Source organism: Puma concolor, chromosome A2, assembly GCF_028749965.1.
Source record: "Puma concolor isolate L17-30 chromosome A2, mPumCon1.1.hap2, whole genome shotgun sequence".
Taxonomy (NCBI): domain Eukaryota; kingdom Metazoa; phylum Chordata; class Mammalia; order Carnivora; family Felidae; genus Puma; species Puma concolor.
Genome location: NC_141668.1, coordinates 163,041,524 through 163,067,845, shown reverse-complemented (window position 1 = coordinate 163,067,845; position 26,322 = coordinate 163,041,524). Strand labels below are relative to the sequence as shown.

Below are 26,322 nucleotides of genomic sequence, written 5' to 3'. Positions count from 1 at the left end.
CCAGCCGACTCCGGTTTGACGCGGCTCGGCCAAAGGCATCGCTCACAGGAGACACTGGGCTTAGAAATGCAGTCTCTCTTCTGAGTTCAAAGTCTGGGGCTTTTATAGGGACTTCAACTCCTGTCTCTCCTTCCGGAGCCAGAAAGGTGCAGTTGTACTGCAGAGTCCTCGGTGAAACAAATCTCTGAATTCCCTATAATCGTTATTTCTCTCTTACTTACTGAAAGCCTCTTTTGAGCCAGGCGGTGTTAACCGAGCCACATAAATATCCCAGAGCACTTGCTGTTTTTCTCTGCCTCACTCTTTTTTTAAATGTTCATTTATCTTTGAGACAGAGAGAGAGAGAGTGCAAGCGGGGGAAGGGCAGAGAGGGAGACGCAGAATCGGATGCAGGCTCCAGGCTCTGGGCTGTCAGCACAGAGCTCCATGCGGGGCTTGAAATCAGAAGCCTCGAGATCATGACCTGAGCAGAAGTCGGATGCTTAACCGGTTACCACCTTCACAGTGAGGCCTCCCCACAGTGCCCTACGGTAACACTGACCATTTTCCCAATGTCCCCTCCCCTCTTTTTCTCTATGGGACAGATCACTGTTGCACTGCTTATCTCCTGTGCCCTCGCTAAAAATGTGTGTTGAATGGATGCTGGATGTATGTCCGTGTCCGCTTTTCTCCCCCAAGATGATGCACGTGACTTTGGGCCCTATTGAGGTTGCAACAAGATTGTATTCTGAGGCTGTGTGTCCCCAAGAGCTTAGCAGTTTTTCATTTGCCTCAGTAACTGTCACTCATACTTACTTATTACACCTCCAAGAGGCCTGGTGCCGAGCTTTTTACAAAAACATCTAACCTGCCCCATGACCCGGAGTTGTGGGGTTAGGCGGAGAGGAGTGCTGCAAGGCTTTGCCCCTTAGTTTGGTCTAAGGCAGATGGGGATCTGCAACACTAAAGGCTCCCTTTTACTGAATTCAAGAGACCTGTAATTACATTCTGGAGAACACACTACATGTGTATGTTAGGACATCTAATCTTAGTCATTCACTTTCACCTTTCCATTTCACTGGGAAGAAAGGTGAGAGGCTCCAGGTACCGAGAAATGTACCCTGTTAATGGTTACCTACTTCCCTACTCCGCCAATGATTTCCTGAGTCCTGTGCATCCCTACTTCTAAAGCGTCCCAGGCAAGCCCCTCCACGTCTTTACTGCCAAAGCCGAGGATACAGGAGGCTGGATGGAGACCAAGTGTTTCACAAGAAACTGATCTTTACTCAACAAAGTTCTACACAAGTGGAATCTCACGCCACCTCGGCGCCAATCCCCAGCACGGCACAGTAACAAATGGACAGACCCTGGAGCCCGTAGGAGGAGGAGGGGGAGGGGGAAGGAGGGATGTGGAAAACAGAGGAACTGCAGATCGAGGCCAGTCAGGGTCTGCAGCCCTGGGCAGGGAGGAAGGTTGAGAAGCTGAAACTTCGTTGTGCAAAAATCAACCAAAAATAAATTAAAAAATTAAATAGTTTTCTTAAAAAAAAAAAAAAAAAAAAAGAAGAAGAAGAAAGAAAACTAGAACCAGGCTCCCTTTCCTGAATGGCTGGAGCCCCCCATCCTGGGTGGAGAAGGGGTTACCAATCCCAGCAGCCAGCCGCTCCACCCACAACCCCCAAGGCCCAGTAGAGGATGCCCCAAAGAACTGGATTACCAGAAAATTCAATGGTACCTAATTTTTTTTTTCCTTTTTTTTTTTTTTTTTTTAAACAAATGGCTTCCAGAGACCTGTTGGGAGTCTGACAGGGTAAGGAAGCCAGCTGAGTTTATGGAATGTGCACCATGTACCCCTTGGAATCGAGGCAGGGCCCGACCCTGTCTGGGAGAAGACACAAGGCTATAACGGGGCAGGGTCCAGGGCCCTGCGGGGATGAATGGGACAAGTCCCAGGATGTAGGAATCCAGTCAAAGCCCCACAAAACGACCCCCAGAAAAGCAAAAAGTAAGGGAGGAGAAAAAGGAAAACATTAAGGGGGCTGCAGGGCCCGGTTCAGTTCTGAGGCCAAGTGAGAAGTGACCACACCCCCCTCGCCCCTCTAGGAGTGCCGCCCACACTGTGACTGCATCTCCAACCATTCCCAGAAGGTTCCCTAGAATCACTGCCCCTATCTGGTGGGGTCCTGTAGCCCGCTGGGAGCCATGAAGACAGGAAGCCCCAGGGACAGAGAGAGTGGGGTCAGGGGGTGTACCACCTTCTCCTCCTCCAAAGCCCTTCATTTCCTTCTTGCTGGCAAAGCCTGAACTTTCATCCTCTGTCCCCACCAATTAAATGCCCTGGCCCCAGCCCTCGTGTTAAAACTCAGGCTGGAACCTGAGAGGAGGGCTCTTAAGAAGCACAGAGAAACAGACTGCCCTTGAAACGGACTTGCTTATGGAGAGACGCAGGGAGTAGAGGTCAGCAGCTCTGGCTGCCCCCAGCCCTCTTCAGGAAAAAGGTCCTGGCCCAGCGTCCTCAAAAGTCACTGGAGCACAGTGGGGGGAGAAAGGGCAACCTCTGGCCAGCCTCGGCCACTCCGGCAGTCCCCACTCTTCTGGCTGGGACACAACAAGGAGGGGGACGCACAGGCTGTGGATGCCACAGAGCCGGCAGGAAGTGTGCGGAGCAGGTCCGAAGCGTGCGCGAGCGGACTCGGGCGGCCTGAAGACAGCCGTCCTCTTCCCCCGCCCCAGGGTCCCGGCGGAGGCCCCCCAACCCACCCAGCCCTCCCCAGTCACCAATTCCGGCAAAACAGCAGAAGCTTCTTAAACTCTAGATGCAGGTTACACGGAAGGCCTTACGGGTTAACTCAGGGGTTCACTAATTCTACTGTCTCCATGCAGTCGGGGAAATGGTGGGGCGGCTGGCCCAGCCTGGCTGGCTGCAGCGCCGCACATGCGTGTGGCCACGTGTGTACATGTGAGTGTACGTGTCTCTACAAGGACCCCCCTCCCCGCCTGCTTTCCCCTCGCCTCATCCTAAGCCGGATTCGGTCGGCCGTGTTGAATCTTCCCTCCCACGAGGCTGGCCCAGGTGGGCTGCCCGAGGTGACCCCGATTGAGCAAAGGGCCCTTGCTGCCAAGAAGTCCCACCCCCCTCCCCTGTTTGTAGGATGAGTGTGGAGACCCCACCCACTCGCCCGCTGGCCGGCAGGCCACACACACCCGTGGCAGGTAGGTGGACGGGGAAGGCGTCTGGATTTGGGTCCCGCTCACTCCTCCCTAACCCCCCTCGACCAGGGCACGGCGACTTCCGGACGCAGCGTGCGCCCCAGCAACCCCGCCAACGACGCAGACAGAAACCTGTGGGGAAAGGCGGGGCTCAGGGCCTGCACCCCTCCGCCCCCCTACAACAGCCACAGCGCCCTCGCGGGCAGCCTCCTCACCTGGCGGTCGCGAGGCTCATCTAGACCCCGTAGAAGGCGGCCAGCCTCTCCTTGAGCAGAGGCGGGAACTGCTCAGAAAACTGCTGCCAGTTCTCCTCCCCGACTTGGTCTTTGAAGCCGTGGAGAATCTGCGGGGAGGCCGGGGGGCAGGGGGGTGAGGGGCGCCCCGGGCCAGGGCGAGAGGAGCTCGGCCTCCCTCCCCCCGACTCGCAGGGATCGCGGCAGGGCCACGGGGGAGCTCACCTTATAAAACATGTCCCGAAGGTCATCCTTCGGGCTCACCCAGGAAGCCACGGCGTCGCAGAAGAAAATAAAGTCCTGAAACACGACAGGTCCCGTGTGAGGGGCCGCCGGGCCCGGCCCCCCGTGCCTTCCCTCCAGGCCCAGCTGCCCCAACCTGCACGACGCCCCCGGGGTTGACGCCTATCATCATGCAGATGCCTCGGAAAGCCGAGTCCTTCTCCTCGTTGTCCCTGATGTTCCTGAGGGACGTGCACCTGTGGGGGAGGTGAGCAGCAGGCAGTGAGCCGGCAGGGCTGGGGCAGGATGGGCATCTGTGGTGGAGGGAGGCAGGGGGGCGGGGGGGGTCAGTGGGGAGCGGCAGGTCAGCGGGTGGTGGGGCCGGGGTGTGCTGTGTTTCTACACAGGGTGGTGGGAGCGAGGGTTCGGCGGGCGATGGGCCAGGACGCGTGCACTTAGGGGCGGGCCTGCCCCCCCCCCCCCCCCCGCCCTGCCGCCCGGCCCACCGTACGCAGGCCCCACGCAGGGGGGCACACACCAAGGCCGGATGAACTGCTGCAGCATGGGTGCCACCTCCTGTGGGCACACGTAGCCCAGGCGGCCGATGGTGATGGCTGGAATGGCAGAGGGACTCGTCAGGCGACCTGCAACCCCGAGCGGCCCCGGGACGGTACGTGGCGGGGCCTCTGGCACGAGGCACCAGCCCCGCCCCATGGGCCCCAAGGGAACAGGCCCAACCGGGGTCTCCCCCGAGGCCCACATCTTTCTCGGGGCTCCTCAGAACCCCCTTCCACGTCTTCCCAGAAACCTTCCCTGCTTCTTTCCCAAGGTCTCTTCGGCACTACCCTCCCGGCTGGGAACCCCATCCAGGTAAGAGGACGGCAACGGCTCAGGCCTGGTGCCCACCTGTGTTTTCCAGCAGCGTCTTGGGGGTGTTGGGCCGGTTGATGATCTCCACCAGGTTGTTGAGGACCATCTGCACGTAGGGCTGCATCTCTGCCCCTGGGGGACCGGTCAGTCAGAGCCCCGCACAGCCCAGACCACCCATGCTGACCTCAGCTGCATCTACGCACTGACCCCCTGCAACCACTGAGGGAACGGAGAACATTCTCCAGCTGGTCCCCCGCTCAGGACCCGTGGCCAACCAGGGGCAGACCCAAGCCTTCCAAACGCCAGAAGCTTCCTTGGAGTCACAGCTCCAACACCGAGGCGAGACCGCATTGCCCAGATTCCCTGTGGGGGTAGGTGGGGAGGGAGAAAGCCGCCAAAGTCTCCCAACCAATCCCAGTGGGCCGACTGCGTGGGGGCGGGAGGTCGCCAAAAGTCCAGTCAGAACAGGCCGCCTGTCCTGCCTCTTTAGGAAGACCAATCACAGACGGCCTTTCAGCCATTTGGGAGTCTCCCGGCAGAAACCACTCAGAGAGGTCTTGCCAGACCAACTGCGGCAATCCTCAAGGAGCACCGGGGCTCTCTCCCCAGGGGCCTGGCAGGCACGGCCAGGGGCCTGCCCTCAGCAGGGAACAGACCGATGTGGGTGACAGCGCGGGGCCCGTCAACTTGCAGCACACTCACCCATCTGCATGCAGATCTCGCCGATGGCCCAGGTGGCATTGTTGCAGACAGAGATGAACTCAGGGTTCAGGTTGGTGCCCAGGATGGGCATGAACTCGGCTGGTGGGGAGAAAGAAGAGTGCTGGGCAGGGGGGCCAGCCAGGGTGAGCTCCCGGGCCTGGCCGGGCAGACCCCATCAGACAGTACGAATACATCCCGATTTGGTCATTGTCCTCCCAGGGTCGTTTCTCCATCACTCGAGGCCAGGGCTGGGGTCATGGGGGTGACAAGATGGGCGTCATACCGATACAGGGCTTGACGTGGATGAAGCAGGCTTTGGTGAGATCTCCCAGGAGGGCGAAGGAACTCTGCCGGACCTCAGGCATGGAGTCCTGGGGGGTCAGAGCAGGGCTGGCGTGGCAAGATGCCCCTCCCGCCAACCAGCAGGGGTCCCAAACTAATCCCTCCCGGCAGGCCAGCTAGGGGAGCAGCCCCTGGAGAACGGCCTGACCCTGCCACTTCCCATCATGGAAGCTAAAGGCCCCATCACGGGCACTCGGGGCCCGTGAACTGCAGGGCTTCGCTCACGGTACCGCTATAGGAAGGGGCAGGGGTTAACTGCTGCCCGTCCGGAGACACTGGGGGTGCGCACATACGTCAAGTTGGAGGGGCTTATGCTTTCCTATTTCCTCTTTCTACCTTTGTTTTCGTTAGTAATCTCTGTGCCCAACATGGGGCTCGAACTCACGACCCCGGGATCAAGAGTCACATGCTCCCCGGACTGAGCCAGCCGGGAGCTCCTTGTTTTTCAACGAGATTTTACTCATGTCTTCTTTGAATCACTTTTTAAAATAAGTACAAGCTTTTTTTTTTCCTATGGGTCCCTTTCTCCTGTTGTCCGCGGGGCACACCCCGGGCCGCAAGTCAGGCTTGCGAGGGGCCCGCCCACCTGCATGCACTGGAAGAGCAGCGTCATGATGTTGCTGCGGGCCACCAGCTGTTCCACGTGGCCGCCCAGGCCCTCGGCCAGGCCGCTGAGCAGGTCCAGTGCCACGATCATGAAGTCCTTGTCGGGGGCCTCATACTGCTCAGGGTGCTGGGTGTACATCTGGGCACAGATGGGGCAGGCGGGTAAGGGGAGCGGGCCCGGGCTGGGGCAGCCGCAGAGGAGCGGGCGGCGGGGCAGGGGTGGTGCGATGCTCACCATGGCCTGGGCCAGGGTCTTCTGCACCAGGGTGACGCAGCGCTGGTAGACTGGCTCACAGTAGGGCAGGAAGCCGCTCTGCAGGGCGGTGGCCACCGATGACAGGCACTGGTCGGGCGGAAGGCAGGAGAGGTGAACTCAGGAAGGATGGGGCAGGGCTTTGGGAGAGGGCCTGGAGCCCACCCACCTCTAGCAGAGGGAAGAGGTCCTTGTCTTCGTCCTTGAGCTCGTTCCACTTCTGGATCAGCGGAGGCATCAGCTTCTGGATGTATTCCTGAAAAGGAAGCGTGAAGTTGGGGCCCCCCACACGGGGGTGGCAGCCTGGAACCCGCAGGGCTCTTCGTGACTCAGAGGCACCTATCGCCCGAGTGATGAGGTCTGGGCTCCTTGCTGTGGCTCATGGGGCCCTACAGGGCCTTGCCATCCAGCCAGACCCCCAGGCCCTTCTCGTCCCTAGCCCCGGCCTCCCCTCTCTGCCCCCCCTCGGAGCCCAGGTCAGCGCTTTCTGGTTCCGCAGGCCCCTGAGTTTCCCCAGCACAGCACTTGCCACACTGTCGCATAACCGTTTCCCCCGCTAGACTGGGAGCAGGGTGAGGGCGGGGGCCGGGTCCGTCTGTCTGCCTCTTGAGGTCACGGCCATGTCCCCGGCGTGCGACACGAGGTTGCCGCCAGGTCACTGGACGCAAAGGGGCGTGAGGATCAAGAGAGGGAGATGCCGTGGGGCCTCACCGGCTGGTTGAGGTGGTGGCCCACAGAGTCAGCCAGGGTGCCGATGGCATCGTAGAGGATGAGCAGGTTCTTGTGCTGGTACTTGCCGAAGGCGAAGACGAGGGTGTCGAGGATATAGCTGAGGTAGGGCACCAGCTCTGTGCAGGCCTCCTCCTCCAGGGTGGCGAAGGCACTGGAGTGGGGAAGGGGTTTAGGGGGGCGGCCACAGGCGGGGCTGGGCCCTGGGTGGGGCTGTGGGGAGGGCATGCACCCGGGATCAGCCAGTACGAATACGTGAGAAATCAGCGTGACGTCAAGGGTCAGGAGTATCATCACTTCCCAGGAGGCAGCCAGTGGGGCAGGGGTGGGGGCTGTGGGGTCAGCGCTTGAGGGTCACCTGCAGGCCGCCTCCTGCACCCTCTTGTTGCCATCCAGGATGCGCTTGAGCAGCTCTGTCATCAGAGGCTTGAGGTGCATGTCAGGTGGCTGACTGACCACCCAGTGGGCATAGCGGCTCAGCGTCCAGCAGGCAATGGAGCGGACCAGGGCCTTCTTGTCCGACAGGCACTGGATGAGGTGCGGGATCAGCTCGGGCAGGTAGGGCACCATGCCCTGCATGCAGCCTGCAAGCACCAGCACAAGGGCAAGCCTGAGCCCAGCTGGGCCTGGCCACACCTCACCCTCTGCAGAGAGCTCAGTGGCACCTGCCATGGCGGGGGGACACTGAGGCCGGGAGGTTGAATCACAGACATGATGGCTCAGTCACAGAAACGGTGAAAGGCACAGCCACGATGGGAAGCAGCGTCAGGACAAGCCTTTCCCCTCCACTGGCTCCACCCCGTGACTGTCACTCATTACTTCACAGATGGCCGGGCAGCACGGTGACCAAAATGGTCGGGAAGTAATTTTCCTTTTCAACCTGCGCTCTACGCCCAACGTGGGGCTCGAACTCACGAGCCCAAAATCAAGAGCTACACGCCCCACTGAATAAGCCAGCCAGGCACCCCAAGTACTTTTCTTCTGAAACATTTCTGGGGTATTTGTGCTTTTTCTATTTTTCATCTTTTTTTAAAAAGAAAAAAAGCCACAAATGAATCTCTTGTCCGGAGAACACAGATAACAGCACGCCATCTAATGATCCAAGACCCAAGAACTATTTTTACCAGTTATGGGTCAATCCCTCGAGACCCTTTTCCGCTAAAAGCTAGGACGCCTGACATAACCCGTTAATTCACATTCCCGTGCTAACGTAACATACGTTGGGCCGGTTATGTGAGGAAATGTTTCCTTAGATAAACTTTAAACACACGGCTCCTGTTGTCGTGTCTGAACCTTTTATGAGAGGCCTGGAGGCTGAGGCGGGCACTGGTGACGCCTGTAACTCAAGCTGTACGTCCCACCGGGACGAAGGAGCGCAAAAGGCGCGAAAAGGACAGAGGTCCGTGTAAACACCACCAGTGGACACTTCTGATTCACAGGCCAGGGAGCCGGTGGCAGGCTAAAGCCCAGCCGCGCCCTGGGTGACCGGGGAAACGGCATCAATCTCCCCGCACCCCAGTTTCTTCATCTACGCGCCCCACCTCATCGGGCTTGCGCTGAGCCCGGGGGACCGGGCTGCCAGCCGTGGGGCAAGCGTTGCAGGCTGCCTGTCGCTTTTCCGACTGTAACCGTGCCGACAGCCTCGCAGAACCGCTGTCTGTGAGAATTCGGGGGGGGCGTGCACTGTGGGGTTCGGGGGTTCCATTCAGGCCCACGGGCCGTGGGGAAGACTCACATCCCAGAGCTGTCTGGAGGGCGCAGGGCAGGCCTCAGAGAGAACCTGGGGGTGGCGTCGCCCGTGCTGTGCGGCCACACCCCGGACACAGCCCTGCCTGGGCCGCCCCGTACCGTCCCGCACCAGTGAGGGGCTCAGGGGCCAGGCCCCTACCAGGCCGGAGAGGCACTCACCCTCCGCGATGGCGCCCAGCACCAGGATGCCCGACTCTTTGACCACCCACTCAGGGTGGAAAAGGAGCCCCTTGAGCAGGGGGAGAAGGTGGGGTAGCAGCTCCTCCCGGAAGACGTTGGCCAGGACGTCCAGTGCAGCTGCCGAGCACTTCCCTGGGACGGGAGGGGTGGGGGGGGGGGGGGAGAAGCAGGGAGGCTCTTTGGGTGGCTGCCAGCCTCCTGGACCGTATCCCCAGGATCAGAGATCGTGATTAGAGTCGTCACGATCTGCTCTGAGGAGGCCCCTCATCACCTCCCGAGAGGCAGCCCCTGGGCTTCCTGCCCCCGACCCCCCAGGCCCCACAGGCCAGGCCACGCACTCAGATTCCAGTCGGACAAAGCATCGTCGTCGTCATCGTCCTCTGCGTCCTCCGAGCCATCAGGCCGCTCGGCCTCATGGGGCAGCGTCACTGTGCGCGACTTATGGAAACGTGGCTTGATGTCCTGCTCGCTGTCGGGGACCGCCTCGTCCTCTTCCACGTCCCCCTGTGGAAGGCCGGACAGATCACTAAGCACCACCAGGGCCCGCAGCCCCAACGCCCCAGCCCTCACCTGCCTGTTCACGCCCGGCGGTCGGCCCAGACTGACCTTGAGCAGAATGATGTCGATTTCTGAGTACTTCATCCCGTTTACCAGGATGGGGATCAACCTGTGAGGAGAGAGGCTGTTCACTGGGATGGGACGCAGGGGTCCCCAGGAGGGCTCACAGCCTGGGCAAAACGGAAGCAACAAGGAGCCAAGGGGCAGTGTGTGGAACTTAGGGCTATTATCCCAACCTAGTCAACCATGGTGCCTGGGACAGAGCTGACATGACTCCTGGCTCCCCACAAGGGCTCTTGACCCAGACCTGGCCACTCAATGAAGTCCAGACCCCTGAAAACGCCAGAGAGCTTCAAACGGTGGCCGAACCCTAGCATGCTGTAAGGCAAGGACATGAGGCCCTTCCCTGGGACGGGCCAGATTAGAGAAGAAACAGGCAGGGCAGCCAGGCGCCCTCAGCTGGTGCCCACGCACCTCAGGAGAAAATGATTCATGACTCGGGGATAGGCGAGTGATCCAAGTTGGCCAAGGAAGGTGAGCCCTAGGACTTTTGCTGGAGATACTGGTTGAGAGAGAATTTCTTTATTCTGAGGTTCCTAAGCTTGAAGGTAAGCAGAAGACCACAGCACTACCATGAGGGAAGGTCGTGCCTGAGGACAAAGCCAACACAGGAGTAGGTCTGAGACTACACAGACATCTTTGATATCCTTTGAGCACCTGGATCCAGCTATGCCTGCAGCCTCTGCTGATTTTTCATTTCTTTCACCTATAATTGACCGCATTTAAAAAAAAAATTTTTTTTTTAACATTCATTTTTGAGAGACAGAGAGAGACAGAGCATGAGTAGGGGAGGGGCAGAGAGAGAGGGAGACACAGAATCCGAAGCAGGCTCCAGGCTCTGAACTGACAGCACAGAGCCCGACACGGGGCTCAAACTCACAGAGTGTGAGATCATGACCTGAGCTGAAGCCGGACGCTTAACCCACTGAGCCACCCAGGAGCCCCCACATTTTTAAGTCATTGGAAATTATCGCCTGCCAACCAGAAACGCACAGGGATCGAAAGTAAGTGGAGACAGAGAACACAGACTGAGACTAACACAGGAGACAACCAGAGGGAAGGCAGAGTACAGCGAGGGGTGGGGGCTGAGGTGGGACAGAGGGCAGCAGTGGCACTCACTGGACCAGGTGGGAGGCCAGGACTTCCTTGCAGATGGGCTGCTCGGCCAGCGTCAGCCAGAACTCACAGGCCTCCAGAGCCACGTTCTCATCGTGGTCCTGGGTCCTCTGCAGCATGTACTAGGGCAGGGTGGGAAAAAGGCTAAGGCCTGGCCCAGCCCGGGGTGACTCCCCGCCTGCCGCCCACCCCACAGCACGCCGGGGCTAGCCATGCACACCTGGATGATGCTGTGCATGTGGGGGATGAGCCTGTCGATCCGCACTTCCAGCAGCATCACCAGGGCACGGCACACGTTCTTCCGCACCTCAGGGTCGTCGTCCACGGCCAGGGCGAACAGGTGCTGCAGGGAGGGTGGGATCAGCTGCAGCCCGGCCCTCGGCCCTTGCCCTGCTCACCCTCAGCCCGGCAGCCCACCTCGATGAAGGTGTCGATGTTGTCCATCAGCGCCTGGGCCCGGTCCATGATGAACTGGTTCACACAGGCTATGGCATGGGACCTGGCAGGGAGGGGGCACATGGGTCGGCCCTGACTCCGCCCACGCCCAGCCCCTCCGCAGACCCCCACCCCCACCCTGGGAAGCCACACCCACCGGATCTTTGGGCTGCAGTGCTTGAAAAACTGTAAGAACTTGGGGATCATGATGTTGAGGGGCCTGTTGAGGGCATCGCTGTCCAGGAGCTCAGATGAGTCTTCGCAGATCTTCTGCAGGGCTCCGAAGGCCCCCTGGGTGGAGAGGAGCGGGCAGACGGATGTGAACCCCAGTCGGGCTCCCCGGCTCCCGCCCAGGCGGGCCACAGCCGGTCACCTACCTCGCAAGTGTTGTAATCTTCCGAGTTGAGCAGGTTGCACAGCTGGGGCAGCAGCTCGGGCCACATCTGCAGCTCGCCCTTGGAAGCGATGGTGGTGATGAGAATGCCTGGGGCAGCCGGGAAAGGACGCCGCCTCAGGCTGGGTGCGGGCCTGCCGCGCACTCGCTCCGCTGGCTCACAGGCTGTCCGTTCGCGGTCCCCCAGAAGCCCTACACGCTCCTTTCGAGATCCTCGGAGCCCTACCGTAAGCCAGCTGTTGCAGGCCCCGGGAAGCAGCACAGAGCTACATACAAAAGCCCTGCCCTTGGGAGCAGACTGCCTAGTGAGAGAGGCTCCGAGGTAAAAATAAATCAGCAAAAGAACTGGGAGGCTAGATGCCAAAAGCTAAGGGGGGAGAGAAAGCAGAGAAGATGGCCGGCAAGGGCTGAGAGTGAGGGCAGCAATTTTTTTAACGTTTTTTTAACAAAATTTTTATAGGGGCGCCTGGGTGGCTCAGTCGGTTAAGTGTCCGACTTCAGCTCAGGTCATGATCTCGCGGTCCGTGAGTTCGAGCCCCGCGTCGGGCTCTGTGCTGACGGCTCGGAGCCTGGAGCCTGTTTCAGATTCTGTGTCTCCCTCTCTCTCTGCCCCTCCCCCATTCATGCTCTGTCTCTCTCTGTCTCAAAAATAAAGAAACATTAAAAAAAAAATGTAAAAAAAAAAAAAAAAAAATTTTATAAAGTTTATTTAGTTTTTGAGTAACTCTACACCCAAGGTGGGGCTGGAACTTACGACTCCGAGGTCAAGAGTCGAATGCTCTTCTGACGGACCCAGCCAGGAGCCCCAAGAACAGCAATTTAAAAAAGGGTGGCCGGAGCAGGCCTTGCCCAGGTGACGCTTAGCTCTCTGAGAAAGACCTGAAGGAGATGAGGGGATGCTGTCCAACTCCCCGGGGAAAGGGCATCCCAGGCAGGTGCAAAGGCAGGCTGGGTGTGCTCAAAGACAGGTGAGGAGCCAGAGGGGCTGAGCAGGGGGTGGTGAGGGTGGGGAGCAGGTGGAGGCGAGGGCTGAGGTGACAGAGGCAGGTTGTGCAGGACCACGTGGCCTTGGGGAGGCCTCGTACCGCTGATTAGAAGCCCAAGTGTGAAGTACAATACGCGAATGAAGGGCAGGGCCAGGGCCATGAGGCGGTCTGGTGGCTGAGCCCAATACGGCCGAAGGGAACACAGGTGAGGGTGACGTAGACATAGGATTTAAAGCCAGGAGGTGGCAGTGTTTCCCCAGCAGGGTGAAGCTGTCACTGCCATCACTCTAGAGGACTCTGGCTCCTGCTTCTGCTGGAAAAGGGGTGACCTGCGGTGGGTAGGCTCTGAGGACTCGGGAGTGCAGTTCCAGCCCTGTCCCTGTCTGTGCGAACTTGGCCACGTGTCCTAACCCCTCTGTGACTCAAAAGGGGTGAAAAAAAACCCACCATGGGTCCCTAGAGGTGTCGGAAGCTTCAATGCCTTAATTCAAACACTTAGAGCAGAACCTGGCTATCTAGTGAACTCGGGAAGTCCAGATCCTTCTACTGGTCACACAGTGGGTATCGTCGGGGCTAAGGGTCACTTAACAGAGGAAGCAGGCCCCAAGATCAGCACTTCTAGCAGGCCCAATATCTATTCCAATTTAATACTATTTTTGTGTCTTTGTTGCATGTTTTTAAGGTTACCTGCTCTTTATGGCAAACAAACATCTTTTCATTTAAAAGCTATCTACAACTTTGGGGGGGCCCTGGGTGTCTTAGTCAGCTAAGCATCCGACTTTGGCTCAGGTCATGATCTCACGGTGCGCAAGTTCAAGCCCTGAATTCGGGCTTTGTGCTATCAGCACCGAGCCCCCTTGGGATCCTCTGTCCCTCTCTCTCTCTGCCCCTCCCCTGATCATTCTCTCTCTCTCTCTCTCTCTCTCTCTCTCTCTCTCTCTCTCAAACTAAACAAGTAAACTTAAAAAAAAAAGCTAGATACAACTTTCTTCTAAAAGCAACGTTAAAAAGCTGACAATTTAAAGAATAACAACATAAATCCATTGGGGGTCAAGTACATCTCAGTAAAGGTGGGGGAAAAAAAGCAAGCCGGTAACAAAGTGTTGAGTTGGTGTTTATCAGTAGTGAAAAGGCTTGGGGGAAAACAGCTGGAGAATTCTCCACCGTCCTTCCCTTAACTTGTTCAGGCAGCCCTCCGAGAGCCAGGAAGGCTCCAACACAAAACTAACTCCCGTGTCATCTCATTACTGGGGAGAAATAGCCGAAGACGCCCAACTCCTCAGGACAGGGAGGCCTCGGGTTCTAACGTGCTACACCCTCAGGGCCTAGACACTGAGTGGTGGCCTCAAAAGAAAGAATGGCTATTTCGGGGGGAGTGGTTCAGAGCACAGACCTGCACTGGCACTTCCAAGCTCTGCCACTTACCGGGTAAGTCCCTTAACATCTCTGTGCCTCAGTTTTCTCATCTGTTAAGATGGCGACCGTAACGGAACTACCAACCACGGTACTGGAGCCTTCAGTGAATTGATACTCTTAACAGGCTGAAAAGCTCCTTAGCTGACAGCGAGAACTCAGGAGTCCTCACTGGCCGATTCCCACTACCCGCTCTCACCTATGGTGGCTCGGATGAGTGAGGAGGCATCGCCAATGTTGTTGAGACACTCCTGTTTGATGAAGTCGGCCACGGGTGGCGGAAAGCTCTGGTAATGTGCCTTCACGTTGTTCTTGAGGATGAGACCGCTGAGGGACCGAGTCGGCTCGTCTGGGGAAAGAGGGCCGAGGGTCAGGGGACCACAGGGGAAAAAGCGGGGTCCGGCTGGAGTGGAGGGGCGCTGAGGACATACCTTCCGACTTGAGTCTGGTCAGGACAAAGATCAGGTAGTTGTTGAAGTCGGGAAACTGGTTCAGTTGTTTGAGTTTCTGCCAGGCTGTTAAGGGACTTGGGAGACAAGGGCCTTCCCCTGGTGGGTCCCCTCACTGTCCTGTGGCTGAAAGTCCCTCTGCCCACTGGGATGAGGTGGCTAGCTCCTGGGACCCCACCTGTCAACCTCCCTGCCAGAATAACACAGCACTTCAGGCACCTGAAACTCATCCAGGTGGTGGGGGAGCACGGCTGAGCCTCTCTGTCTGAAGGAGGCGGCTGCTACTCAGTCCTGCTCACCACCAGTCCCACGTTGCCTGCTTTTTTAAAAAAAGAAGGGAAGTCATATTTTCAAGTGAAACCTGCTGATGGTTGAAGTATCTTAACCTTTAAGTCAGAGTATTTCAAACCTCGATTGAAAAAAATTAATCCTGACGGTGAAACTAACCGAACGGCCCAGTGCCAGTGAAAGGTGTTCCTCCTCCCCCTCCCCCACAGGGCCACATTTTCTCTGCACGTGGGACCCAAGGGGTCGGATCCCTGCTTCTCTGCCAATTGTAGCTCCTGACAGAACAAGAGTCTGGGGATTAGGGAGCGGGCCCCTTCCTCTGGTCTTCAGGGGCTGCAGATGTCTGCCCAGTTCCCCCTGGGCCCGGAAGGAAGGAAGGAAGGATACATCCTGCACGATGCGCTGCGTGGCTGTGTTTGGCGACTGCGAGTCTTTGAGCAGCTGCAGGACCTGCTGCAGGCCCTGCTCATCTGGCTGCCAGTCCATGGCGCGAGGTGAGCTGCGGGGGTAGGGGCCAGGGTCAGCGCTGGGTCCCAGGGGCCCCGTGTGAGCCCCGGGCTGAGCCGCCGTGGAGGTGGCCGCAGCGGCAGCACGACGGGAGCGCCCTCGGCGGACAGGCGGGGGTCGCCCGATCCACACCAGCCCAAGTGCGGGGTCCCCGCCAGCTGCGCCATCCACGTCCGCGCAGTCTCAGGCTAGGGAGCGCAGGCGAGGGGATATGGAAGCGGGCCACGGGAGGCGGTGGCGGGGCCCCGGCGGGGCCTCATCAGGCCCAGCGCAGCGCCTTCGGCCCAGGGCAGCCCATGCTGCCTCCGCCGGCTACGGGCCCTATGGCTTCCGCCAGCCTCACGGCCGTTAGGCAAGGCCCCAGCCACCTCTCCATCCAGCGGCCCTGCCCCAGACCGCGACAGCGCCCCGGCCCCTGCGGTCTCCCTGGTCCAGGCACGGTCCCCAAAGAACCCTCTTCTTCCGAAATCCAGCCCTCACGCTCCGCCAGATCCCAGCCGCCGCCTCCGCCTTGGTCTGGTCCCTGAGCCTCCCCAGACGCACGGCCTCAAGGTGCTCCAATCGTCCCGATCCCTGCCACCTCCTCTAATCTGTCCCTCCAAACTGAGCCGGATGCCAGACTCCTCTTTTTGGCCTAGCCAGACTCCATCCATAGATTCCCCTTAATCGGGCCCGAAGCAATCCCCAGACAGGTCCGAGTTCCCTCTCGGAAAGACAGCCAGCCAAGCCCGCCCACCCCACGAAAGATGACCCCTGGACGGGTCCCCGTCGCTTTCCCCAATCAGGTCTGGCCAAGTCTTTCCCCCCTCCCGCCCCCTGCCCCAGTCAGCATTAACTCCTGCTGACGGATCTCTGCTGTTTCCCCCAATCAAGTTCGGCCAAGCCCCCCACCACCTCGAGCCGGAAACCCACTTCGTCCGAGCTCTGCAGCTTCCCCCAGTTAGGCCTGGCCGCCAACACCGCCCGGAGCATTCCCCCCAACGGATCCTAGCGACGCCTCGAAGTCAGACCTCGCAAAGCCCTCTAGAACGAAGTCTGACGCCCCTCCCTGTCACGGTCCAAGAAGACCCCCCAACTTTTCACTGAGGCCTCCCGCAACCAGACCCAGCCAAAGCTCCACCAAAATAGCCCCCCACACACACACCCGATCCTCGCGATGTTCCCCAATCAGGCCCTAAGCAGTCCCCAGACGCTTCCCCCAGATCCCCTCCAGCCCGACCCCAGTCGCCCCACTGGCCCGATTCTCGAGGCACCAGAGTCTGGCCGGGCTCCGAGGCCCCACCCCCTAAGCCCGGCTCGGTTTCCCCCTCCCCCGCCCCGGCCCGTTCTCGCTGCCTCGAGAATGGGGCCCAAACCGGGTTGTCGGCCTTTCCCAGTCAGGCGCGGTCCCGACGGCCGGGCCGCGCGCGGCGCAGACCCGGACCCCGGCGGGGGTCAACGCAAGCCCGGGCCGAGCCCGTCAAGCTTCGGGTAAGGCCCACTTACCGGGCCCCGGGTGGCAGCAGCGGCGCCTTGCGCTGCGGCTTCTCCTGAGACTCGCGCGGAAGGAGGGAGCCAAAGAGAGGGAATAAAAAAAAAAAAAAAAAAAAAAAAGAAAAAAGAAAAAAAAAAACGCGGCCGTGGATGGGCCGCGGCGGCTTCCGTACACCGTTCAAACTGACCCAGCTGAACCAATGGGGAGAGGCAGTCATAACACGTGGCCTGGCTCCGGGGAGAACCGGGCCCCGCCGAGACCAGGTCACGTGACAGGAGAGTAGGCGGCTCTCCTGGCCTCTCTGGCCGTTAGGTCTTCCCAGCGTCTCGTTTTCTCAGCGTGTCTCACGCCCGCCTGACAGCGGCTCTTTGCTGGGAGCGGAGTTTGGTGGCGCGTGGGGACTTCAGGTGTTTGGTGGACCCGGTAACCTCTCGGCCACAGCTAGTTGCGCCTGTCCCCCCACTCCTCCAGGAATTGAACTGTGTCTTTCTCCTCGCATCCAGAGGATGCTCCTGGGAGGAGCACAGTAAGCGCCCTCGTGGAAAGACCAGAGAAGACTTAGCCTAGGGTGGATTTTAGACCCCAGAGACAAAGGAAGGAAAGCCGGACAAAGGGAGCGGAGCACCTTTGCGTTCCTGAAGAAGCCTCTGCCGCATTTTGTGTTATTTGCTTTCCAGTACCGTTTCATACTTTTTATGCGGATCTGAGAAAAACCCACATGAATATGAAATTCTAAATGATATTAATAAACGCTGAAGCAAAAGGCCTAAGTTGAATAGGGTGAAAGAGCCCAGGAAATTTAGGCAAGGGCAGGGTCATGATGAAAGGCATCTTCGTAATCCTTTCGCCACCTGAGGACAAAGTAGGGCACCCCTTTTAAGAACAGAGCAGGATAGTAGGGAGGAGCTGGAGACCCTGGAGCGCCTGTTTCCCTCTTCCTAGCCAGGCCAATAACAAGGTGGGCAACCTCCTGCCGCTTTGAGCCTTGGTTTCCCCACTTGTCAAGTGGGTATAAGAATAGTTTGCTGCGTTGGAGATCATCAAGTTAAGCATTACCAGGCCTGCCGTAAACTGTCTTTAAAAACGTGGCTTTGGGGCGCCTGGGTGGCGCAGTCGGTTAAGCGACCGACTTCAGCCAGGTCACGATCTCGCGGTCCGAGAGTTCGAGCCCCGCGTCGGGCTCTGGGCTGATGGCTCGGAGCCTGGAGCCTGTTTCCGATTCTGTGTCTCCCTCTCTCTCTGCCCCTCCCCTGTTCATGCTCTGTCTCTCTCTGTCCCAAAAATAAATAAACGTTCAAAAAAAAAAAAAATTAAAAAATAATAATAAAAAAAAATAAAAACGTGGCTTTTACCCCCCCCCCCACCTCAAGGCCGTCCTTTGACTGTATTCAGCCACACCCTAAACCAATATTTACCGAATTGACTTAATCAACTAGGCCTCTAATCCCAAAGGGCAAGCCAGCACTGCCTCAAGAACTTTTTGGTTTCAGGGCAGGCAGGTCAGTTTTTGCCCCAACCTGGAGGAAGGAGACACGTTTCTCAGCCCACTTTCCATTAGCAAAGTCAGCCCCCCTCCGTTCATTCATGAAAAACAGGTGCCGAAGACCTCTCCACTGGGGCCTCCCAGGTTTCAGAAGGACCTGATGGCGCCGAACGCCACTCAGTCGGGGAAGACTCCCTACAGGAGCAATCCAGTTTCCCACCTTTGCTGTACCGAAACCCGGCTGGAGAGACACGTGCGGAAACCCGCCGCCTACGCATGCGCAATGGCCTTCCCTCGCTTGCCCCTAGGCCCCAGAACTACAAATCCCGTCTCACCGCGCGCCCGCGTTGCCGCGCTTAAGGACTCTGGCTGTGACTCAAAACCCGGGGGTCTGGAACCCGCCCCCCCCCGGAGGTGGGCATTGAGCAGAAGGAAGAGTGACATTGAGGGGCTGGGACGGGAAGTTTCGGGAACGGGTGTGGGAGTTTTCTGTTCAGGGTTGGGGATTGCTCCAGATAAGGGTCAGGTGGGGAGAGAGTTGGAGATGGGCGAGAAAATTTAATGCTCACCTTCTTTTAATATGTCAAGTTTCAAAAAGAAAATAACAATAATAATAAGTCAAGTTCCCATTGGTCCCGCGCCAAGCCTTGGGGGAGAGGAGAGTTGGACAGAATAAAGTGACCCACCCTGCTTTTGTGGTCCAAGGTATCGGCCCTTGTGTGATCATGGAAGTCTTTCTTCCTCTCCCCATCTAGTGGATTTGAGTACTGAATCCAGACTTTTTCCCTCCTTTTTTAAGGGAGGCTCCATGCCCAACGTGGGGCTTAAACTCACAACCCTAAGATCAAGAGTCACACACTACTGAATGAGCCAGTCAGGTGCCCTCATTTCACTATTTCTTAACACCTACCCTACTGCCTGTCAGGCAATTTCCTAATGTAATTCTCACAACAGCCCTGTACACAGCAAACTTACTTCAACTAGAAATTTACTTCAGCTAGAAACAGTGCAAAAAAAGAAACTCAAGGAGCTGGTGCTCAACTGTTAATCTGAAATGGGAGACAAAGGCCTCTCCGTTTACAACAGTGTCTCTCCTTGAGCATCTCTTCGCGCTGCTCCCACGTTTAAAGGTCACCAAACGTCCCCCAACCCAAGCCAACTGCTTCACCCAGAGAATAATGACAGCTGTTTCAAATAATGTCAGGGTTAATGTTGACTTCATCAATATTGCCCTTGCTTTAGAACTTGACTCTGGGGCGCCTGGGTGGTGCAGTCGGTTAAGCGACAGATTCTTGATCTCAGCTCAGGTCATGATCTCACAGTTGGTGAGTACCGGGTTCTGGGCTGATGGTGCAAAGCCTGCTTGGGATTCTGTCTCTCCTCTCTGCCCCTCCCCTGCTTGTGCTCGCGCCCACGCTCTCTCTCTCTCTCTCTCCAAATAAATAAACTTAAAAAAAGAAAAAGGACCTTGACACTGCCGATGCTTCTGTATTGTACCCCTATTTTATAGATGAAAAACTTGAACCACAGAAAGGCTAAGTGACTTACCCAAGATCACACAACCAAGAGGCATCAGAATAGTTTGCAGCCACGACCGTGTGACTCACCAAACCCTGAATTTGATTCTCCTTCCCCTTCAGACTTTCCCCAGGTCACGACTGGTGAATGCAGTGAAGGGGGATGCTGGGACTCCATCAGCTCCTCCTGCCTCCTGACACTCCAGAAAAGAGGCTGAGCTGCTGCAGGGGCGACCTACTTCTCCCACTTGTGTTTCTTTTTAAAGATCCAGCGGCTGCTGGTGCCTTTGAGGGAGGAGGTAAGAGTGGCGCCATCGGCCTTCTATGTCCCCTCCCCCAACACTACATCCCCGAGGCTGGTTACACCCGGGCCAGCTCACCATCCCCAAAACAGGAGGGAGAGACCTTTGAGCCGATGTGGAAGATAAACCGGACAAGCCTTGCAGCAGGAAGTCAGCAGGAAGCGAGAGGGGCACGTCTCCTTGTCCGAAGCCCGCTACCGCTCTTCTCTTTGAGGAGCCAGGGGTGCTCTCAGCTGGGTGTCTTTGCACCTACTGTTCCTTTGGCCTTGAACACTTCCAAGGATCTTCACTGCTCTCAGAATTTAGGGCAAATGTTAACCTTCTCGGGGCCATCCCTGACCAACTTACACTTGCCATCTCTCCCACGCTCATCTCTGCCCCCCTTTCATACTCCCCCCACCCCCATAGAACGTATAACCTTCCGATGTGTGATGCGTTCTATATTCTATTTTGTTTCTTGTCTCCTCATCTAGAATGTTAGCTCCACTAAAACAAGGAGTCTTGCCTGTCTGGGGGTGCTCCGTGTCTGGAAGGCCCACCCCATCCCCCACAGGCTGGATCTGTCAGTCTGAGGCCAGGTGGATACCACCTCAGCCTTCCTCCCTCTGCCTACACAGGTCCCAGGCACCAGGTGGCCATCATGATCTGCCATCATCTTCCAAGTCGTGGCCCTCCTGACGGAAGGGGGATGGGAGCCTGAATCTGGGATGGGGAGGAGTGCCAGCTGCTCGGCATTCCTGCACGGGAAGGCCTGGGAGGTGGGCCCAAGGCTGGGGGGACCCAGATGTCGCTCCAGGTCTAGGAGACTTGAGAAAGGATCATCAGGAGGCACGGGCATCTTAAAGTGTTTGTGGGTTCACTGGAGAACAGGCAGCCAGGCAGCTTCCAGGAGGGCACAGAAGTACGAGGAGCACTAAAAGGACACGAGGGGAGTCAGGCTTCCTTTAGGACGACACTCCATCCCCTGACGTGTCAACAGTCATGTTCTGCAAGGTGGCATCTGTGCTGCTGATCACATATACATAAGGGTGGGGTCGACCCAGCCTCCCTGGGAGGGCTGCAGGGAGCTGGCAGGACAGAGCAGCCCCGCCAGAGTCCAGATCCTAGCCCTGCTCACTTCCTCAACCCCCAACTGTCCACCTCTTCCCCTCCCCCGGTCCCGGCCCAGCCTCATCTCCGGGTTCTGCCCCAGGGCCCTCTTCAGTCTGTTCTCCACACAGAAGCCAAAAGGGGCCGGGGCGCCTGGGTGGCTCAGTCGGTTGAGCGGCCGACTTCGGCTCAGGTCATGATCTCGCGGTCCGTGGGTTCGAGCCCCGCGTCGGGCTCTGTGCTGACAGCTCAGAGCCTGGAGCCTGTTTCAGATTCTGTGTCTCCCTCTCTCTGACCCTCCCCCGTTCATGCTCTGTCTCTCTGTCTTAAAAACAAATAAATGTTAAAAAAAAAAAAACTTTAAAAAAAAAGGGGGGCCTATTAAATATAACCTATGGCTCCCAGGCTCATACTGCCCCCCCCCCCCCCCAAGGCTTCTTCTAAGCATGAAGTCCCAAATCCTGACCCTAGCACACAAGGCTCTGTATATAATCCACACACCCTCCTCACTCTTTAGGCTCATACGGGCCACCTTGAAGCTCCCCACAAAGGCCCCATGTTCTCCCACCTGTTTTCACACTGGCTATTCCCTCCACCTGCTTCCTCACTTCCCTCAGGACTCAGATCAGATGTCAAGGGAAACAGACACCCTCCCCCTAGCCTCCACCCTGTACTTCTTCCCAGTCACCTCCCAAAATGGCTTCCCCCTTTTTGTCTGGTGTGTTTCTTTCCAAAAGGGCAGGAAGTGTATATGGTCTGTTCCATTCACTGCTGTGGCCCCAGGTCCCAGAAAACCCTGGGGCACACAGTAGGCACTCATTAAGTGTCTGCTGAATGAACAAACTGACAGCTGTGGCCCAGCCAGAGAGGGCTAGGATATGATCCTGAACATGAGGAGCAACAGTGGGGGCTCTGTCAGGGGTAGGGGGAAACGTGTCCCGAGGAGAGTCCTGGCCAACAGGAGAGGATGCACTCCTGTCTTCCCCGTGCTCCCCAACAGTCCCCTCACCAAGCCAGACCCAGGACCAGGTGCAGGACTAGGCCGTGGCGGGGAGGGGAGGCTTAGAGTGGAAAGAACAAAGAAGGCAGACCAAGCACACAGCTCCGGCACTAAGTCAAGTTCTTTACTTCCCAGAAGTGATGGCTAAGGGGTGGGGTGGGGTGGGGTGGGATGGGGAGGAAGACAGAAAAAGCCAGAGAGAGCGAGGAGGTAGGAGGAGAGGGGACAGTAAACCACTGTTCTATGAAGTCTCAGGAGGCAAGTGCTCAAGGTAAAAAAGAGTCCTGGAGAATCGTCCGCGGCTGCGGGAAGCATCTCGATTTCCTTCTGTGTAGAAGTCCTTGGGGAGGGGAAAGGCTGCCGCCGCTGCCGCTGCATTAAATAGTTATGTACATCGCAGAGAGTCCCAGGCCGTAGGCAGGCGGGGGAAGGGGGTCATTTCACCAGGGGCCGAGTTTTATCATCATCGCCGCACTGATGGGCTTTGTACTTTTTCACCTCTGCCATGTACTTGGCCCACGCATCACCTTTACTTGTTAATACCTGTGGGTGGGGGGCACACAGGGGTTGCAAGGGGATACCGAGGAGGCCAGGGACAGGGGGTCAGGACTGTCCTGAGACAGCTGACACCCACCTTCCCCCAAGTCACCCTCAAGGTCCTGGGTTTGAGGTAAAGATATGCAGACTCAAGTTATCTGGGGATCCTGTTGAAAGCCCTCCTCCTCGCACCCGCACCCAGCACACCCACCCAAGGCCCCCAGGTGCTAGACAGAGAGGGAAAGGGCTCAGCAGCCAGGCACCGAGGCTGGAAGGGAAAGGCACAGTGAGTGGTTCCCCCCCCCCGCCCCCCCCCCCCCAGCCTGCTCACCTCATCCTCCGTCTTCTGCTTCTTGGCTACTATTCCCGTCTTGAGGGCTAGTTTGTTCCCGCCTCTGCGCTTGCCCACCTGGGTGAAGGGACAGAAGACTGCAACGGTTACAGGAGTCGGGCCCGCCCTTGGCGGCGCTGAGGCCCACTACACCTTCCTAGCCCGGCCCGGTGGCCCGTCCCGACGCCGCGCCCAGCTCCGCCAGCCGGCCGACCTGCGCAGCAATCAGAGAGGAGCACACGCGACTCTTAGCGCCTGCCCTGGGCCCATGATGCCCTGGCAGTCCTGGGCCCCTGGGCTGCCCTCCCTGAAAGCGAGAAGAACCCCCACATCAGTGGGGACAGGCTGTCCTCACTCTCCCTCCGGAAGCTTCCCCCTCCCCTAGCAGGGACCACACAGTCAGCAACAGCTCCCTTTACTGAGCACTCACTGTATGCTAAGCTCTGTGCCAAGTACTTTGGATGTGTCATCCTTCACTTTCACAGCTGCCCTAAGGTGAAGGTTACAACCATCCCCATTTCACAGATAAGGAAACATCTTTAAGGAGAGGGCCCTACCCTAGGTCCTGCTGGCAGCAAACAACAGAACTGGATTCAGGGTTGGATGGGTCCAAGTCACAGAGCAACATCCTTAACCGCCAAGCGACAGCGTCTCCCCTGCACCTCAACTGGCCCCTTTAAGAGCGCCCCTCCATGAATAAACGAAAAAGGCAGTGACAACCACTGTTACTGTCACTTAACAAAGGGGTACTCAGCCTCCACCTCTAGTTCTGCCACCAACCCTAGGAACCTAGGTCTGAACACTTCCCCTCCAACAGAAGTCTCACTCTAGATCTCATCCTGGTCCTCCACCTGCTCCCACGGACAGCACTTTCTGTGCCCACGTGCGGCAGACAGGTTTCACACACATCATCCCCTCTCTACCCCTCAACCAGGCATCAAGTGACCTGTGCTGCTGGGACTCGTCCCATACACTTTTCACAAATGAACAAACTGAGGCTTGGAGAGGTTAGATCACCTGCCCCAAACGACACTGTTAGATCCAAAACTTGACCTCCAGTCTGTTACTCTCAAGCCAACACTTTCCTCCACACCACACAGACCTCATCTCTGAACAAATGAATACCCAGGCTGTGAGTTAGCTGCTTCTTTTTCATTCTTCTTTTTGTTGTTGTTGTTATTAAAGAAACTTGTCAGATTTTTTTTTTTTTTTTTTTTTTAAACAGGCTCCATGCCCAAGGTCGGGCTTGAACTCTAGACCCTGAGATCAAGAGTCGCGTGGCCTACCAACTGAGCCAGAGAGGAGCCCCCAGGGACTTGATCTTAATATCAGAAACAAAGCAAGCTCAGAGATGAGCATCAATATAGTTGCCATTTATTTAGCCTAGAGTTTCTCAACCTCACACTGGTGACATTTTGAGCGGGATCATTTTTGCTTGGGGTCAGGGGGCTATCCTGTGCATTGTAGGATTTAAGCAGCAGCTCTAGCCCCTACTCACAGATGTCAACAGCACCCCTCCCCCAGTTCTGACAACCCCAAATTTCTCCAGACTGCCAAATTGTGGGGGTGGAGGGTAGGGTGGGGTGGGGTGTTCATTCCCAATTGAGAATCACTGGTGGTTTAACCCTTCCTATAAGACAAACCCGGCACTAACCTCCCGGATGACCTCACGGAACCCCCACCACGTCAGAAAATGCAATGATAGCCGTTTTTGTAAATAGGAAATTTAAGGATAGGCCAGCCCAGATACTCCAGGAAAGCAACGATCTTGTCATGTTCAACACGGCATATCCAGCACCCAGCACAATGCTCAGCATAAGGTAAGGTGCTCAATAAATGGACACTGGGCGAATGAAACTCAGGGAAATTGAGCAAATTTCCTAAGGTCACACAGTAAGCGTTCTGAGAGTCTCTAATCCACACAGCTCAGATTCCAGATTTGAATTTGCCCCCCCCTTCCCCATAGTGGAAGATGGTCCCATTATCCAAGTTCAAGTACCACTCAAATAGGAATCCCGGGATCCTGATTTCCCCCTCCACGGAGCGCTGTTTCGAATGCAATTCTCTGGTTCCCGGCCCCCGCGGGCGGGCTCCGGGGGTCCCCACCCCCGCCCCCAGACCTCTCGTCGAGAATCCAGTTTCCGGATCCTTAGTGGGCGACCCGAACAGCCCCCTCATCTGGGCTGGAGGGTGGACCCCGATCCCGATCCCCTTTCTCGGGCCCCGAATCCCTCTGCCAAGGCAGGCCCTGGCGCCCGCCCCCACCCCCGCGGCTCCTTACGAAGCTGAGCGTAGGGCCCGGGCCGCCCTTCCTCTTCAGATCCCCAGGGCCCGCGGCGGCGGCGGCGGCAGGCTGGTCGGGTCGCGGCGGGCCCGGGGGCGGCTCCTCCTGCCGCTGCCGCTGCTCCTCCTCCATCTTCCGCTTGAACAGCTCCAGGAAGCTGCCGTCGTTGGCGAACAAGTTCACACCGCCCGACACCGGGCTAGAACCCGCGCCCGACGCTTCCTCGTCCCCGCTCTCGGGCGACGTCCCGGGCCCAGACTCAGCCCATCGGCTCCCGACGCCGCCGCCGCCCGCGGGGCCCGGCGCCTCCCGGCCCGGAGGCTCCGCCCGTCTCCCTCGGGCAGCCATTTTGTCGCCAGGTGCCGCGCAAAGGACTCCGGGAAGGCGGCTCCGGCCAGGCGCTTGGCGCCCGACTTGCCCCGTCCCAGGCAATGCATGCCGGGAAGAGCGGTCTGGCCCTCAAGCGTCCGCAGTGGGGGCGGAGTGTGTGGGGCGGGGCGAATAAGGGGTAAAACCAAAAGCGACGAGCCCGCCCAGCCACGCGGGTTCTTATAATCCAGCTAGGTTTGGGCAGGCATTACGCATAGTCTCCCGGGGAATGGAGCCATTGTCTGAGACTGGGGCTGTAGCTGGCTCTCCGGAGTGAAGTTCCCGCTTGAAACTGGGGGCACATTAGCTTTCCGGGGCTAAGATCCCCTTCTGGCACCAGGGATAATCTCTCTGAGGGAAAGGACCCCATCAGAGACTGTGTACCCAATTGACACCTCGGAACCGAGGTCCCTATCTTGGTCTAGAGGACATATCTAGCCTGAGCCCCGCCCCCGACTAGAAATGGGGTTTTTTTGGGTTGTGTATCTGCCTCTGAGATGGAGCTCTCCTTTGGGAATGGGAACACAGCTGGCTCCGTGGAGCTGGGGTCCCCATCTGACAACAAGGGTGTATTTGGGGGGCTGGAGTACTCAAGTGAAGCCGCGGATATTTCTAGGCTGTAGTCTATCTAAGGTTAAGAGTGTTCACCAAGGGC

General features: G+C 57.8%; 2 protein-coding genes, 1 long non-coding RNA gene and 2 other non-coding genes across 11 annotated transcripts; 1 reads left to right on the top strand and 4 right to left on the bottom strand.

Annotated features, from left to right (window-relative positions):
• Nucleotides 1-1,242: 1,242 nt before the first annotated feature.
• TNPO2 (transportin 2) lies at nucleotides 1,243-19,869 on the bottom strand. Of its 6 annotated transcripts, none has more exons than XM_086698978.1 (25): nucleotides 19,846-19,869; nucleotides 15,162-15,273; nucleotides 14,469-14,544; nucleotides 14,237-14,386; nucleotides 11,622-11,728; nucleotides 11,402-11,535; nucleotides 11,227-11,308; nucleotides 11,030-11,152; nucleotides 10,813-10,931; nucleotides 9,682-9,742; nucleotides 9,414-9,579; nucleotides 9,055-9,207; nucleotides 7,505-7,730; nucleotides 7,129-7,300; nucleotides 6,587-6,673; nucleotides 6,400-6,507; nucleotides 6,145-6,303; nucleotides 5,500-5,587; nucleotides 5,217-5,315; nucleotides 4,551-4,646; nucleotides 4,183-4,288; nucleotides 3,802-3,901; nucleotides 3,648-3,722; nucleotides 3,405-3,532; nucleotides 1,243-3,321 (listed from the first exon to the last, which is right to left on the bottom strand). In XM_086698978.1, exons 2-24 carry the CDS (start codon nucleotides 15,258-15,260, stop codon nucleotides 3,425-3,427), a joined length of 2,694 nt encoding a protein of 897 aa, XP_086555104.1. In that variant the 5' UTR covers nucleotides 15,261-15,273; nucleotides 19,846-19,869; the 3' UTR covers nucleotides 1,243-3,321; nucleotides 3,405-3,424. The 6 variants fall into 6 exon arrangements, with proteins under 6 accessions (XP_086555104.1, XP_086555103.1, XP_086555100.1 ...); XM_086698977.1 differs by lacking the exon at nucleotides 19,846-19,869 and adding an exon at nucleotides 19,787-19,810; XM_086698974.1 differs by lacking the exon at nucleotides 19,846-19,869 and adding an exon at nucleotides 16,767-16,911.
• On the top strand, nucleotides 4,639-5,434 carry LOC147583763 (uncharacterized). The gene is made up of 2 exons (XR_015248520.1): nucleotides 4,639-4,885; nucleotides 5,005-5,434. It is a non-coding gene; the product is annotated as an uncharacterized LOC147583763 (long non-coding RNA).
• LOC147583762 (small nucleolar RNA ZL2) lies at nucleotides 5,385-5,460 on the bottom strand. The gene has a single exon (XR_015248653.1). It is a non-coding gene; the product is annotated as a small nucleolar RNA ZL2 (small nucleolar RNA).
• On the bottom strand, nucleotides 7,380-7,449 carry LOC112853094 (small nucleolar RNA SNORD41). Its single transcript, XR_003222898.2, has one exon. It is a non-coding gene; the product is annotated as a small nucleolar RNA SNORD41 (small nucleolar RNA).
• Nucleotides 19,870-22,249: 2,380 nt separating the features above from the next.
• On the bottom strand, nucleotides 22,250-25,718 carry TRIR (telomerase RNA component interacting RNase). 2 transcript variants are annotated; one of them, XM_086698988.1, is made up of 3 exons: nucleotides 25,296-25,685; nucleotides 23,015-23,092; nucleotides 22,250-22,689 (listed from the first exon to the last, which is right to left on the bottom strand). In XM_086698988.1, exons 1-3 carry the CDS (start codon nucleotides 25,644-25,646, stop codon nucleotides 22,582-22,584), a joined length of 537 nt encoding a protein of 178 aa, XP_086555114.1. In that variant the 5' UTR covers nucleotides 25,647-25,685; the 3' UTR covers nucleotides 22,250-22,581. The 2 variants fall into 2 exon arrangements, with proteins under 2 accessions (XP_086555114.1, XP_025772086.1); XM_025916301.2 differs by lacking the exon at nucleotides 22,250-22,689 and having other exon boundaries at nucleotides 23,016-23,092; nucleotides 25,319-25,718.
• Nucleotides 25,719-26,322: the final 604 nt, after the last annotated feature.